General features: G+C 47.7%; 1 protein-coding gene across 1 annotated transcript; it reads right to left on the bottom strand.

Moving 5' to 3' along the window:
- Positions 1 to 9,062: 9,062 nt before the first annotated feature.
- Positions 9,063 to 15,423, bottom strand: LOC144179055 (acetylcholinesterase-1-like). The gene is made up of 3 exons (XM_077707238.1): positions 15,099 to 15,423; positions 11,765 to 13,305; positions 9,063 to 10,239 (listed from the first exon to the last, which is right to left on the bottom strand). Exons 2-3 carry the CDS (start codon positions 13,303 to 13,305, stop codon positions 10,059 to 10,061), a joined length of 1,722 nt encoding a protein of 573 aa, XP_077563364.1. The 5' UTR covers positions 15,099 to 15,423; the 3' UTR covers positions 9,063 to 10,058.
- Between the last annotated feature and the right edge of the window lie 1,393 nt (positions 15,424 to 16,816).

Genomic DNA, 16,816 nt, shown 5'->3' with positions numbered 1-16,816 from the left:
CTGTCCTTTTCGCGCAATTTTATTAACTCGGTACAAAGTGAACAGAAAGAAAATTTTATAAATAAAAAGTTTCCAAAATATTACTTCGAAATTTTTATGGTATTATCACAGAAGTATTTCCAGTTGCTGTGGTAATTTTCAGCAAAACCGACAAAGAAATAAAAAAAATTCCCTCGCACTTCCCCGAGGGGGAGAGTGTGTAAGTGCGAATGCACGGTTGTTGATTGCGCGATTACGGTGGATATCGTGATCGAGTGGAGAGGAGGCGCCCAACACCCGCAGTCACTGAGCGGAGAGAGGAGGAGGAGAGTAGCGCGCGCCCATCTCCCCCCGTTGCTAGGAAAGACGAGGAGGAGACGAGGAGCGCGCGCACCCGCAGCTGTTGCTATGCGGACGACGGCGGCGGACGATTCAGGCTCGCTTAAGAAGTGCATTCGCACTTAAAAGTTGATTTTGAAAGCCACGTCCCCCCTTAGTTATTCGATATTCGATTCGATATTCGAAGCTAGATATTCGTATTCGATTCGTATTCGAAAAAAAATTGATATTCGCACACCCCTAGCTATGTACTCTGCACAAAGGAGCGGAAAATGATGTTTTATGGAAAGAAAAAGGCTGCAAAAGGCACTCCAATTTCAAGACAAGGCATCCAAGAAGCCCTGTGTTCAAAAGGACACGAAAGGCGACAACCCTAGCGACTTTTCGTGAATGATATCTATGTTGCAACCTGGGAAGCCGTTTTCTCAAAGCGGTTGTTTTTGCCACGTACGTGGTTTGTTCCAGTGATTTCTTCATGACCGCTAGGTGTATTTTTATTCCGTTCTTTGCGTTATATTCCTTGATCAACAGCTGCGGTCGTGACACTATTGGTTTTTCAGGTTTACTTTTTGTGAATTTTTTATTCATGTAGTCGTTCATGGTCTATATGCCTTTTTTGCATTCACTTCTAAAAAACTGAGAACTAAAAAAATTGTGCTTTAATAAAAAAAAATCTGACTGAGACGAACTCGCCCATTCATTTTGGTATGCAAAGCACTTCGAACAAGTTCTCTGTCATGTTTTATAGGCCGCTCAAGCTTGGCACAAGGTGAACAGAAAGAAAATATTATAAATAAAAATAGTTTTCAAAATATTACTTTGTAATTTTTATGGTGCTATCACACAAGCATTTCCAGTTGCTGTGCCAATTGTCATCAAAATCTACGCAGAAATTAAAAAGTTGATTTTGAAAGCCACGTCCCCCCCCCCCCCCCCCCTTAATTATTCGATATTCGATTGGAAATTCGAGGCTAGATATTCGTATTCGATTCGTATTCGAAAAAAAATGATATTCGCACACCCCTAATTTCATATCTTCCTCCATCACCATTTGTAGTGGTTTCCAAGAGCTTTGCTGGACATCCACTTGTTGTAAATAAAGAATGAGATGAGCGCAGGCAGGGGGCGATAGCGGATAGTGAGGAAGACGAAGCTGCACCCACTGCCTCGCTCAGAGAGTGTTCCGTGACCGCCACGAGAACCGGACGTCTGGCTCCTGCGTTCCCTGCTTGATCCGGCACACACTTTCGCAGGGCGGAATGGAGACCAATTAATTTTTTTCAGCAATGCATAAAGCGAGCTACCATTTGCGTAAGCTCGTGTAATCGATGTGCAGTGTTTTTTGCTTCCTTTCAAGTGCCCTAGGGATCCTTCTCCCCGCTATTCAGGCCTGGGACGAATGGACGTCCTCGATTTGTGGCCATGTTTGATGTGACAGATGCAAGAAATCTCGCTCTGCTTCTTCTGGCTTTTCTGCCTCGACCGCACGCAGTGGACACTTAATCTACACAGTGCACGTGCGTATTTGGATGATTACTCTATAATCATTTCACTTTTTTCTCGTTCCTCGTAACAAGGCTGTTCTTTCCCACAGCCCCGCGAAATGTGATTATTGACAACGACTACGCCAACCGTTCCGAAAATTCTTATCCCTTGTAGCTATCAGGTAAATAAACTGTAACGCATCGCCAACACCTTTCCCGAAGGTCGTGTACAATCAGCATTTCGGCCTCTTGTTTCGAACCGTTCCCACATACGTTTTCCTCTTACACAGTAATTTGTTGAAAAATCGCAGTCTTCCTAGAAGACTAGCCCCTGCAGAAAAAAAGGCGTTTTGTTTCGTTCTGGCTGCCACTTGGTGAATAGCACTGCGTAGCAGATCTACAAAACAAAATCAAACAAACAAAAAAAGAAAACACGGGGTTGCGTGCACCAAGGTCGTGGAAATAGGCTGTAACGTTTTCGGACGTCCCTGAGGCGTCATTTTGCGGGCTCATATCGGCGGAAGAGATGTAGGGCGTGTGATCTCACAACGTCTCACAATAATGACTGACATTGCCGTACGAGCGCACGCATACTAGCGCGTTGTGCCGTTTCTGCCAGCAGCCCGGGTGCAGGGTTTACCAGGAAACAGAGCGCCCAGTTAGCGGTGAGGCGAGCTCATTTGCATGAATCTATTGCCATCCTGATGTGGACATCGTGCGCGTTGTGACCTTTCAGACCAATGGACAAACGAAGTTTGGTATAGAACGGGGGAACGGCGCACTCTGCTGGTAGTCTAGTCGCAGCTAAGTGTGTCGTAAAGCGAAATGCGACATGTAATCTGTGCGGTGGCCCGTTACGCCTTCAGTCAGTAATTACGAATGATTTGCCCCGCAGAAAACTGGTCAGAGGGTCTCCGACGTAAGATCCACTTGAAAAAGTCACTCATGTTCCGAGAAAAAAAAAAAAAAAAAACGTAATACGAATAGAAGTCGGAGAAAGGGCTACACAGTAAAGCGTCATCTAGAAAGTACTGCGCATAACAATAAAAACAAATACTCGACTTATCTTATTTCATGCTTCACCCAGAGTATACCATTTTGTCACAAATATTTTAGTAAGTTCTCTGTATTGTAAATTGGGACTGATTGGTTATTGCAATGAATAGAATACTTGGTACATTTTTGATCATTCTAAAAAAGCTAATCGCGATTCGGCGGGCTCTTTATATTGTAATCTTATTTAAATTTAAACCTCAACATGTGAAACGCCTGTAAAATATCTGCTATACTTATAAACCATACTAACATTAAGGGTCTTGTCGCATGAAAGCTTCAGCATCTATGGGCCATGAGAAGCGTTTTAGTGGAGGGGTAATATCTAATTAAAATTTTAAGACCTAATTAAAATGAGACGTAATTAACGCAACGAGTTTTTCGGCGTGCACAGAAACCTTGTACACACAAATGCTTTTGAGCATCCCTTGCTGCAAGAAACACATTCTCTGCGGGAAGGAACCGGGAGCACCGGCCATGGGGAGTACCTTCCTTAAGGTCTGCGCCACAACGGCAGGTGCGTTGCAAATTTAAACGCTGAAATACAATTAATGCGTCAAGTAAGACACGAACTGGAGGATTTGAAATTCTTGGAATTCTGAAATTCCGGGCTCATACACAGATCAAATCCTTATGCTCACACGTCGAAATACGGGCGCGCTACGAGAAAGCATGGTTTAATTCTTTTCCCGCGTCGGTGCTCCATAAGTGGCGAAAATAGGCCCATCCAAACGTTGATTTAAATTTCAAATTTGCCGCATATAAAAGGAACGTACTACATATACCAAACCCTGCCGTCCTGTAAAGCTCCGTATAAATTCGCATTACTCGGTTGACGTCAGCATCCACGCCGGCCAAACATCCCACTCAGGGAGAGGAAATGGCCATAGCCCTTGCTATAAATTCTACGCGCGCAACCACAATCATAAGCGATTCGAAGTCCACCATTCTTAACTTCTCGAAAGGCAGGATCTCCGCTGCAGCAGCCTCGTTGTTAGAGAAGACCCCTAACCAAAGAAAAATTCTTTTGATATGGACTCCGGCCCACTGCGGCCTACAGGGGAATGAACTGGCCCACGCAACCGCTCGAGCTCTGGTCAACCGAGCTGTATTGCCTACGACGCCACCACAACCACCATCATCCCCACACAAGACGTCGCAGGAAAGCCAAGAACAAGCACACGTTACGAGATCTCACAAAGACAGACTAGTCACATACAGGGATATAATAAATCACTACAGGTTATCAAGATGCAAATATCCACCGGCCCACCACACTCTTTCCAGGAAAGAGGCAGTCACGTGGCGACGGTTGCAGACGAACACTTTTCCGAGCCCTGTTTCCCTCAACCGCTGCTACCCAGACCTTTATTCAAACCTCTGCACTTTATGCAACAGCAGAGCCGACCTACACCACATGATATGGTCCTGCCATAAGCTCCAACAAAATACGAATGGCTATAATAGCAAATACGATGTAGATACACTTAGAAGCTACAAAATTAAGACTGCAGAACAATGGGAGACTGTTCTGCTCAGCTCCACACCGGAGGCACAACTGACAGCAGTCCGGATGGCCGAAGCCGCCGCGAGGATCCAAGGAATCCTGGCTGACGGATGAGGGAGGGAGACCACCCAAGTCGTCTACCCTTCAGAACCCATCTCGGGCATCAAATAAAGTCATCTCTCTCTCTCTCCCTCGGTTCTTTCACGCTCACTAAAAGCTCGCGTGCGCGTTAGTTATGATTTTATTCAAAAAGAAGGAGGGAAACTGGGGTGACAGAGCGCTCATTACGGCGCTCGTGACAAGGCTCGTGTGAGTAGTGTAGGCGACAGGGATCGCGTATATGTAGTTGACTGCTCCTTATATATATCATCTCTTCTCGTCCTTATTTTCCGCACTGTTTTCGAAGCTAATCATGTGTACCAAGTAGTCCAACGTCAAGCTTTAGAGCATTAGTTTTGGTATGCCCGTGCGTCCTCCTCATCACAACTACGTTCGCCGTTGCCTTGGTATTAAACTCATGAAATGGTGTCAGCGCACCACAATCAGGAGGGAAAAGGTTTGGGCGTGTTGGTACATGGTTTTCACAAAGAAACAAGTGCAGAAAGGACGAAAGGACAACATGCGCAAATACGCAAAAAAAAAAACAATTTTGTTGAAAGCGCTTGTCCCGTCTTTGCCTTCTCCTTCCTCCTTTCTGCGCTTGTTTCTTTGGGGTAATCACAGCACAACGTGAGCAACACTATCCTGGTGACTTCGCTAAGCTGCTGTAAGGAAGTACAGTGAAGGCTGCATTTCTAAAGGAGACGAAATGAAGCAATCCCGCTGAGGTAGCGTGGTGAATAACGCAGTCGGCTGAAACTTTGGAAACTCGGTTTCAGTTCTCACAAACCAACATCAATCGATTTCGGCGCCAGTTGGAGAACCGCGGGTGGTATAAGTAACTGGCAGCCCTTCATTGTTAGTCCTAATTTGATAAAGCCACGGTTGGTGGCTTCGTTCATTCCCCCTCCTCCTCCCCCCTATAATTTATTTTGAGCGCCCCACCCCCTCATAACCCAGTGGCTACCCGCATTCGAAATGGGATCTAGTGGCGCTGGCAGCTCTTTAAATTTGCAGATTACTTGGCCATGTGAATCCAGTCTGAAAACACTTAGCGAAAGTAGTCCGTGTGGTCATCGTTTTATATTCAGCTCTAAAACAAACTCCAGAAGCATATTCGGAGCTTGTTAGAGGGCGAGTTAAAACATTGTAACATTTATAGTTATGATGACAAAGCTCTTGTTGCATTACGACTGGCCGTAATGCGGCACAGAATACGCTTCTTAATCGTGTTTTTTTTTTCACGTTAACTAGTATCTTGCTCGATGAATTGTCTTTCCGGCGTGATGCTTCTTTGTTACGAGGTGACTGAATCCTCTATCGCTCCGATATGAAATCCCTGGTAAGGACATGGGGGAACGGGAAGGTTTGGAACGGTTCTACAAGGTTTGTGGGGTCACAAAACTCTAATAACGATATCATATTGACATCGGAAAAAGAGACTTATTACTCCTAAATCAACATAAAATTTTCGAAAGAATAATGCAGGAAACGTGAACAGCACGTTCAATTCTTATTTGTTTGTGGGAATGAATGTTTATTTCTCTCTATTCACAGTCAAAACTCGATTAACAAAACCCGATATAACGGAAGTCCCAATTTAACGAAGATATCCCTATCCCCCTTCAGGCGCCCATAGAAATCAATGCTTTGACTAACTCAAAATTAACGAAACCAATATCATGATCTGTCCCGGTTTAATGAACATTTTTCTAAAAAAAAATGTAGCTCAGGAAATGTTAAATATTGGTCTATTTTGTGGGGGTCGCCTCAGAATTGATTCATGGCGTACCAAAGATAACATTGCGGAGCACCTTTGTCCTCCTTTAACGAAATTGCAGTGATTTGTAACGAACCTGCGCTGCGCAAAACGGGAGTTGTAATTTTGAGCTGAATTTGCCAAATGGCGCCAGCGGTTAAAAAAGTTTTGTTTGCACGTAATACGTGGCACTGGCGCTGTTCCAATTCATTCTTCGGTGATTAGTCGTGCCGCATCTTGGGAGTCCGTTACGATGTTCAGGCTTCGCTTTTTTTGGCCATTCGGCAGGGAGAAAAACAGCGAGGAAGCCTGAACCCAAACAGCTTAGATCAATAATGCCACCAGAAGAGGGAAAGTTCTACAATATAACATGGACCCCGGGACACGAAGGACTGGAAGGGAATGAGGCGGCCAATGCGGCTGCTTGTGCACTCACATACCACGCAGCCGACGAGACCACCACTCGTTAAGGCCCTAGAAATTTAGGGGCTTTACCATTCGTCTTTACACAGCGCCATCTATGGTGAAACCGTACACATAGCCCGGCAGCTGAGGGTCCAATTTTCACATCCATATAACGACCTCACGGCCTCGGAAGCGCAAATCCCGCGAGAAATCCGGACAATGTGGGGACCACTGGCCGCGCAGCGCCATTAGGGCTAACTGCTCGGCGCCGCCGACACGGGGATGCCGCCTGGACAGCAAAGCACGCGCTGTCCTTCCGCGCGGCGCGCGCGGAAGGACAGCGCAGAAGCGCGGCGGGCGCTTCCGCGCTGTCCGTGCGCCGTACGCCGTCCGTGCTCCGTGCGCCGTGATCGCCAATGAGGAAGCGCGGCGCATTGGCGATCACGGCGCACGGAGCACTGGCCCCCAAGCGGCCGGCTTCCCCACCGGCACCCTCCTCTCCCTCTTGAGACCCTTTTCTACAACCGAGGTTACGTCGGAAAGCGGGATTGCTCTGCTTAGGGCTTTTCTGCGGAGGTCTGGAACCACGCGGGTCGGACAAAGGAGCTGATGTTCATCGACCACGAGACGAGGCGACTCTCCCCTCAGGAGACGGACCGAGTCGGCGGCCACGGGTGGCTTAACGAACTCGTGGGGACTCCATCTCCCGCCTAAGCTCGGGACACTCTGTCCAGTGCGTGTTCCATATGACCGAGCAATAAAGCGTGGTTTGTCGACATGGCTAGGCTCCGAGCTCGTCAACGCCGCGGTGGGGATTGTGGCTTTGGTTCTCATGTTCTAGCTTGCTAGGCGGGTAATACGGTCAATTTATAGCCGCGACGCCCCCCCCCCCTCCCCCTCCAATCTGGCGCCCAACGAACCCACAACCAGTACGTACATGCACAAACCCAGATGGTCCAAGATGCTGCGACGCCAACATCGAGACCTTGACGAATACTGCAAGACAGCCACGCTGTTTACACCACATGGTCCTGCCAAACCATATGGGGAACAGGCACCGGCCACACCTCAACGCAGCCTACCACACCGGATACGTGGGAGGCGGCCCTGGCAAGCACATCTCTACAGGACCAACTCAACCTGCAGGACAAAGCGAAGACAGGCGCGCTCGCCACTGGGGCCCTGGACATAAGGTTCCACCCATGAATTTCACTCCATTATATCCCATACCTCATCCCCTCCTTTTTCTTTTTCTCAACGTTTGTTCAGTCAGACAGTAAGTGTTCGGCAGTTGGATTATTTTTTATTTTTAATCAGTTGATTATTACGTTGGCAAGTGCGCATAGGCGACGAGTCGTCCAAGGAGTTCTAAACCTATATATGAAGCGCGAGAAGAATTACAACGTTTTCATGGCGGTTGAAGGTGGCAGCTTGGAAAGCAACGACAGGGTCGGTAGATTTTGACTGCTTCAGGTCTGCTGGCTTCTGTAGGTAAGGTCCTGAAACTGTAGAAGCTGCAACGGACGATGCAAGTTTCGGGCAACAGCATGAAGATGCCTGGGGGCACCGTCGTTCAGTGGATGAAGTGCCCGTTGGGATACGCTTCTCCGACTACGTGAGCACCGACGCAAACGCAGTGACCACGGCAGTTTTGGATGACGGAGAAAAGCTTGGAGGAAGCTTGGAGGAAACTTGGAGGATGTGGCGGCTGAAGACGCTGACGAAGACGTTGCAGATATCGTAGCTCCCTTGCCGACAGCGAGGGAAGGGATGGATGCCCTTGATATGCTGCGGATGTTTGCCGGAGCGCACGAGGATAGAGAAGACGCACTGCACGCACTACAAACGTACGAGAAATCCGCGCGGCCGCACGCAACCAAACGTCACCGACTTCTTTGGTGCGAAATAAATCTGTTGACTCCGGGGGCCGTTCTTGTTCAGGTAACAATTTTCGTGGACTCTTTTCACTATGCGCAGGCCGCAATTTTAGTTCCGGAGCTTTTACGCTTCCCAAATACGACGCCGCATAAGCTTGATGAATGCCGCTATACAGTATATAATCGAATGAACCGGATTAAGGGGCTAAGAAATGCTTAACTCGATTTACCGAGGTTCCAGACTTAACGAAATAATTCGCGACTACCCTCAACTTACTTAAGTCGACTTTTGACTTTTTTTCCTTCAGAACCTGGTATAGGCCTTTTTTGTAGCAGCAAGGCACCACTGAACAAAATAAATAACCGCAAGAAGAACTGAAAAAAAAATCAAGAACGCGGAAAGCTCGCAGCGCGGTTGAATACAAAAGACGCCATCAGGTCGGCGAGCCGAAAAAAAAAGCTATTATGGTGGGAAGTAAGCTACTTCTGTCTAATAAAACGTCACAATCGCTACTTTATACGAACGAAGATAACAAAAATAACGACACCCATCCTTAGAGCAAACTGTCTTTATTCAGCAATTTATGGTCTGCTTCCACAATTTGTAAAACCTGCACAGGAACATGCTTGACTTGTGTAGCGAGAAAGAGGGCTTTCAAGGGTGGACTGTACGCATTTTTCTTAAACATGATTGGCAATTGCACACATAGATGTAAAATGATAAGGCAGACCGCGGTCGATTCCAACCCCACATGAATATGATCTTATATGCCGCGTTCTCTGCATGAAAAGATGACGAAAAAAGAATGGGAATGAGTAAGCTGTTGTTCACAGTCGATGTAAAATAACTTACGTTAATCGTTCTTTAGCTCATTTGTGGGATTTGCGAATATAGATGCATCTTCCAACCGTTCTCAGGTGGATGAACAAATGGTGAAACATAGTAACATGAATGGTAATGTATTGAAAAGCAGAGATGGCGAGGAAGTTTTGTTCGGGATGTGATTTTGAGTGAAATAAATAAAAAAACGCAATTGAGGGGGTGGGGGGCAAGCTTTCGAACTCATCCGTATAATTGTTGGGCTTGCTTTCTTGCATGTTGCTTAAGCTCAACCACTAACGTAGCACTTGCTATTGTCGTGCTTACTTAGTATTGTCGATAATTTCGACCCCCTCCACTGGAATGGGGGGTGGGGGCTTCTAACAACAGCAGTTGTTGTATTCATTAAAGATTTTATTCAATAGATATTCGTTTTATCCATCGCTTACCTTTTTTTATGTTCGGCGCCACCAGGCATTAACTTCGTGCTAACACTGCATAGGTCGTCACGTTTCGTCACGAATGATACAATGATACCTTAAATTAACGATGAACATGTCGATAGACGATGACGTATGACAAAGGTTTGGCCGCAAAAACATTTCGAATGAAGGGTATGTGAGGCTATTTTCAGTTGGTGGTTGTACCAGTTTTCCCCAGAGTGGTCCCATTGTGGACTTTTGAAGGTCTTGACAGCTTAGGTACCGCTGTGCTTATTCAGTGAGTGTCCTCAGGATCAGAAGTCCATCCTAGCAGTGTTGCGCCAAAGATCAAAGTTGTGGAATGTCCGCCAGAAGGAACATCCCTCCGTCCTTGGTCCCGTCTCGGTAGCGAAGCCCTTGGATGTCATGTCCAGATACACTGGATTCTTTGCAGAGTACTTCGGCCAAGGCTCTCCGGAGGGAGTTTTCGGTTTCCTGCGGATCGAATAAAAGCAGCGTAAAAAAAACGGAAGCTTCCAGACAGCAGTAATCAATTATGCCAGGTCATACAAATACATGGAGTAAAGTGGCAACGCTGCCAACCGGTACCACCTAAGTACAACCGGTGGTCATACAAATACAATCAGAGCTGCCTCAACTATACAGGTCGTGCTCCCTTTATGCCCTTTGCATGGCACGCACATGCCAGGCTGCTATGAAATCACTCGGTGGGCAACGGAAAAGCGGCGGGTAGGTCACTTTTGGCGGCCGAGAGACCAGGAAGCGCGGGTAATGTAAAACGAAAGTTCAGGTACTTAACCTGGGTGATCGATAAATGGTAAGGAGTAATTATGGGGGGTAGCAGGGGAGGACCATATAAAGGCATGAGGCGCCCTCGGTCTCTGCGATGTCCACGGAAGTTAATGCCAACAGGTGGAATAGAGTGAAGTGGAGTGGAAGGAAAGGGCGGTACACACGCAGAAAGCCGTTACTATGTATACGAACACGAGAAAAGATTGTCCTTAGAAAAATTGCGATAAATATGCATGCGCAATGAAGATGATTTTATTCCGATATATGTATTTTCAACACACAGTTCAAGGGAGGGTGGGGGATGGTGTTGACCCTCTTCCACGCGGAAAATTTACGCACACAAACTTTTGAGCATTTCGTCAGGCGTTTTAACTTCTGATCCTGCAACGTCCTCTACTCCATTGTAATGTTAAGTACAAGCTGACACACAGAAATATAGCGGTTGATATTGTTGCTGATACGCACGCAGATGTGGTAACACTCCCGCAAAATCAAAGCGATAGCCCAAGAAAGAACCGATGCTTTGACAAAGCACACGAATTTTTTACGCAATGTTCCCGCAAGCCGTTTCACGTCGGCGAATAACTAACACGCGGTGTAAAAAATAGGTGACCACCAAGGCCAAAAGAGCTCATTTTTTTTCCTTCAAAGCTTTAAAGGTCAACTGTCACAGTGGACTGTCATTAATTGTTGCCGTGGAGTCTCCGAATTTTTATAATTTGGCAGGTCTACAGTTTAGCGCTTTGGGGCTCCCCTAAAACACACTAAAAATGAATGATGGAGTCTCACTTTAAATTTGAAACTTCTAAGGAGTGAATTAGTTCGAAAACTTTCCAAATTAGCATGGTGGACCGGTGTTTTTCGCTTCTGACACTTCAAATTTTGGCAGAAGTAGTGCAGACTTTAAATCTGTAAACGAATACTTCAGTTCTGAAATAAAATGAAGTTTGTAAGCGTAAAGTCATGTGACTACACAGAACGTCACATGGTTATTATACAGAAAGAACAACAATAATTATGCTTGAACATGTCGGTTGAGGACAGGTAGACAGACGCACAGTTACTTTGTTATTCCGAAGGAACAAGAGTTACCCGGCCTTTTTAAGTGAAACACAAAACTCAAGCGCATTTTGAGGCGAAAGCAATCATTTCTTCAATAAAACAAATTTTTCGAGTCCTTGCCAAAGGTTCACCCTCATTTACTCACCCATTCTTCGCAAAGGTCACCCAGGCGTCCATCATGGCAACACTGAGCTCCTTCTCCACTGTTGTGTACCTTTCCGGGTGCCGGAGTGGCCGGCCGAACACGAAGGGAACCTCGTCGAAGTGCGTCGCCGCGGCCCACGGGGGTCTCTCCAGCAGCGCGGTCGCGTGACTGAATCGATAGTAGTACACCGTAGTGTTGTGATCACCCAGAGTCTCGGCGAAGTACCTGGTCGGGCACGTGTACAGGTAGTCGCCGATGAACTCGAAGACATACTCCCTGTTGTGCAGCACGTCCAGACCTCGGAGGTTAGACGCGTAGTAGTAGTACACCCCTTCCGTCGCCTGAGAGCCCAAGTGCTTCCGGAAGCCGTACTCGTTGAAGAAGAGCTTGATGTAATGCAGCAGCTTCAGGGAGCTAAACTCCGTGGCGTTGATAAACGTCCTCCACTTCATATGCCGCAGGAACTCCCACGCGCCTTCGTTCAAGTTCGAGCCGATGAGGACTTCGGCGTCGTTGAACAGCCCCATGCTGAACGCCATGTGCGGGTTCAACGGGAGGAACTCGTTATCGAACGTCGGGCCGTACATGTGGTACACGTCTTCGACCCCTCGCCGAAGCACGGCGTCGGCAAGCGCCTGCTCGAATTCGTCGTCAATCTGCTTGCGCGTTCTTACGGTACAGTTTCGGACTTTCGAGACGGATTTCGTGTTAAGGGGAACGTGACCTTCAATCATGGAGCTGGTACGCATCTTCCAGAAGGGCCCGCCACTCTGCAGGATTGCGCGCCTGAAGAGGCCCGTGCTGAGAGGGGACATCATGTGCATGGCGATCGAAGAGGCACCAGCATCTTGGCCAAACAGTGTAATGGAGCTCTTGTTGCCCCCAAAATGGACGATGTTGTCGTTGACCCACCGAAGCGCCATGTTCTGGTCGTGCAGACCCTGGTTTCCGGGAGCTTCGTCCGAAGCCGCGTTGAGGAAGCCCAACCGGCCAAGTCGGTAGTTTATCGAGACGACGACGACATCTCCATACGCAGCTAGCATGGCGCCGTCGTAGAAGTCCCAACTCGACGATCCCAAGACGAAGTCGCCACCGTGAATCCAGACCATGACGGTTCGTAGTTCGGGCGTGTCTGTTTGCGTTGGCGCCCAGACGTTCAGGTAGAGACAGTCCTCGCTGCAGCTTAGAGACTTTCCCGGCATGGGCGGCCAGCCGAAAGGATTCTGGCGACACTGGTTGGGTCGCCGCGTGGCATTCAAAGTGCCCGACCAGGGCTCTACTGGAAGCGGTTTCCGCAGGCGCAAATGGCCGACAGGGGGTTGTGCGTACGGTATCCCTAGGAAGACGTTTACGCGTTTTCCCAGGAACTCGACGGTGTCTCCGGAGACTATGCCGCTTCTGGTTGTAACCACCGGAACACTTGTGGGGGAATCAGGTATTGCCCGGCCGATGACTACCTTCGTAGCGTCTGAGGTCCACTCGGCGTGGATCAGCAAACACAGCAGGGCGAACTTGTACGCAATCAACATGAAGCTGGCCATCTGTGTGGAAGAGACACGTTGTCAGAAGTTAATTTACGTTTGCAATGCTAATCTGAATGTGCGACATTTTGCACCTGGGTACCACCTTCGCGAAGAGAAATTTTCTTCAATGTTGCGAAGCAGTTACCACGATAACACGAATCGCGAGAGATTTGCAGGTTCCTGAGTAACTGTACATAAACCAATTTCTGGCTTCTATATATATATATATATATATATATATATATCCGCAAGATGTTAGTAATAGAAAATGTCGGCCTCTCAAATTTTGAAGAACTATTATTTGTTATGAATCCTAAACGCAATAAAATGTAGTAAGATCCCCCTGCTGAACGTGTTTTTGCTGTGATACAGTTGCACAGATGGCAATAATACCAAACTTGTATAAGACAGACCATGCAGCATCCATTAGAAATGAAAGCTATTGACCACTGAAAGCTACAACTAACATATTTAGTAAAGTACCATGCAACAAGTTTAAGAATACGGAACCCTTTTGTTTACGGGCACTGAACGTGAGTGAAGATAATACGCAGGAGCAAGGCTTAAGCTCAGATTTCACCGAGGTTCGTCATTATTTTATGAAGGGTCGACGGCTCCGCAACTCTAAAACTCACTAGTGACGCCCACCTGTGTGTTCTCACTTCTTTAAAGGTGCAGCATCAGCATTGCCTGAACAGTGTGAACCCTCAATTAAGCGCAGCAGTAGGCTTGCTGCACTAAGTTCGTCGCTCTAAGAGACTAGACTAAGTCTCATTAGTTCATATCTACGAGGTACGGCGCACCTCATATATATAGCTCAGGGTGTTAGAAATTACCTTCTAGATTAAAGTGGTTGAAACAATCCAGATTGCACACTCCTTCAACGTATTAGTTGTGTTAAGTGTACGAACACCCGAACCAGCAAACGATTTGAAAAGAATCGTTTCGCGCGTAGCGTAGGGCGCCAAGAAGGTATTGCTTATTGGCCAAGTAGGTATTTGTTCCAAATCGGTATTTGTTTACCTCGTCGTTTCATATTTTCTCCTTAAGACATTTGACAACCAATAACAGCTGCGATATCCTGACATATTTCAGCATTGGTTTCTATCCCTCAGGGTAGAAGAAGAATCCTCACGTTAAACAAAGTGTAGAAGAGGAAGAAATGAGCTTTAAAAATCATTCAAATCTGGTAATGTTAAAGTATGAATATAAAAGCTTACACAAAGCTGAGTGTCCTGGAAAGAGTACACGTACATGTTAACATATCTTTTTCTCATAGACTTCGTGATCCCCGCAAATGCATGAACTACCCACTGCCTGCAAACTTGACTGTTCATTAAAAAAATCTTAATGATTGTTTTCTTTTTGGCATGACGGTGCGTTGCATGCTTCGTTTTTTGGCGTTCTTTAAAAACTGATTATTTAACATAACAGGCGCAAGCCGTATCCTATTGATATTGACCAAGTACAATTGGTGAATACCACAGGTCTGTAAGCGCAACTCCACTAAGCAACTTCTTCAACAGTGTACATATAACATATAATAAATACCCCTATAAATATTCCAAAAAAATATAGAAAACAACAACTTAGAAGAAAATGACGGCACAGTGTTGTTAACGCTCGAACGCCTTTTTCGGAACAACTATTTACTTTAGCTGTTGTACTCAGTTTGTTCCAGCGGGTAGCTGCACTTTCGCTCTTTTTATCGCCTTATCTCCGCTCAACTATTCCCCACGCGTTTTCCATACTAAAGATAACCGTAACGTCTTCGCGCGTAACCCAAATTAATGGCGCGCGCCCACACTCACCTGAGAGCGAAGAAGGGCCGACCTTGGTCACAGTACACCGCCGGCAGCGCAGCGGAAGTGGAGCCAGCGCCAATGTCAAGGCTACGCGACGGCCTCTCCGCGAACCGACAGCACGGCAAAGACCAGGGACACCGTAGTCGGCGCGACGCAGCGGTGAACCTTATCGCGAACTCGCGCGAATAGGGACAGGTTTCTCTCACGACTCGGCTCTCGATCAGGGGCTGTCAGTTGGCGGCTCCCTGCAGTGCGTCGCGGTGTGCTTCCGCGTGTTGTGACGGCAACACCGCCGCCCTCCCTGGACTCGACCGTCTCTGGAATTGGCGGGGCGTGCCTGGAGAGACCGCGTCCGGAAATCGCGTCGCCGATGCATACATGCATAATGCTCGCGCGCGCGCGTCCGAGGTGCGAAGTATGGCAGGGCATTCCGGTGAGGCGTTGACCCTGGCTGGGCGAAGAAGGCGCTCCACCGCTTCGCCACAGCGCGCAGCGGCCGCCGAGGGCAGGGAAGGCATTTGCGCGACGCGATCGGACGGTGCAAGGCCAAGAAACCCGGAAGCTATACAGACGATGCCCGCCCGCGATGCGAGCGCGGAATATTTCACATTGGCACTAAGCGGTATCCGGCATCTTGACTCCCGTAATGTGGCTGTCTATCGGGTTTCTGTACCCCCCCCAAAAAAGCAGGAATGAACGGGTGAATGGCTAAATAGAACGCTGTTTTTCCTAGCATGTCCGGAGATAAAGAAAAGGCGCCAGCGAGGGATTTTGTTGTCTGGAGACGTATATTAGCGTGTTTAACCGCGTGTACGTGGATAAATTTTAAATAAAGCAATCTGCGTTGTTCGCCTCCCGAGTGCAGGGGAAGTGCTGGACATCATAGGTGTTCACCACCAGCATCCCCAGATAAGGTTATAGAGTATAGACACTCTTTTCTCCTATTGTTCCGTGCCGCCGCCATGATCATTCGTCAGTTGGCATCACGTTACATTTGTTTACACGGCGACGCTACACAGGCGCCGCCATGTTGTTGTTTAAGCGCTTTAGTCAGTCAACTCTGGTCGACTTAGCGTGTCCTCCCTGCTCTGCGGCTGCGCGCGACTGACGGCGTTCCGAATGCGAATCAAAGATAACGCGTGTAGCACCATTTCAGCAGCAGAAGTGGGTCCGAAAACGCCATTTTGCTGCATCTTCGGAAGTGTTGTTAACAAGTGGCCCGGTAGAAGTCAGCGGCGAGGCCGCAGAAGCGGCAATCTCGCAACACGCATAAGCTGAAAAATGGCCGCCGTTGCTGACTTGCGGGCCTGATTGGCGGTACTCTTTTGGCTTATCTTTTGGCTACTCTTTTGGCTTGGCTTTGACACTATACTTACCGCCTACCATGGAGGCCGCCTACCTACTACTGCAGCTGCATGCGTTCCAGCCTTGATGCATTCCGCGGCACTTTACGGAGCTTATGTAGATGTACTCGGTTGATGCTCACAATCTTTTCGCTTTTGTAGGGGCTTCTTCTTGCGCTGGCGGTAAGGCACACATTCTTATCGCTTCCTGTTGCACTGCGTGTAGGTTCTGCAACGTTCGGCATTCGACTACCATGCCAGGACAACATCGAAAACGCAAATCACTGACATCAGCGCGGCAGCACCGCATGGCAACTAGCTTGCGGAACTTAGGAAAGGAAACGCTAGCACCAAGCTGCGGCCATATGATTTGGGTTGGAA

The sequence above is a fragment of the Haemaphysalis longicornis genome, unplaced genomic scaffold (genome assembly GCF_048455015.1).
Source record: "Haemaphysalis longicornis isolate Haplotype H1 unplaced genomic scaffold, Haemaphysalis longicornis Haplotype H1 scaffold_4, whole genome shotgun sequence".
Classification (NCBI taxonomy): Eukaryota; Metazoa; Arthropoda; class Arachnida; order Ixodida; family Ixodidae; genus Haemaphysalis; species Haemaphysalis longicornis.
The sequence above is the reverse complement of the archived record's forward strand: the minus strand, read 5'-3'. Positions and strand labels throughout refer to the sequence as shown.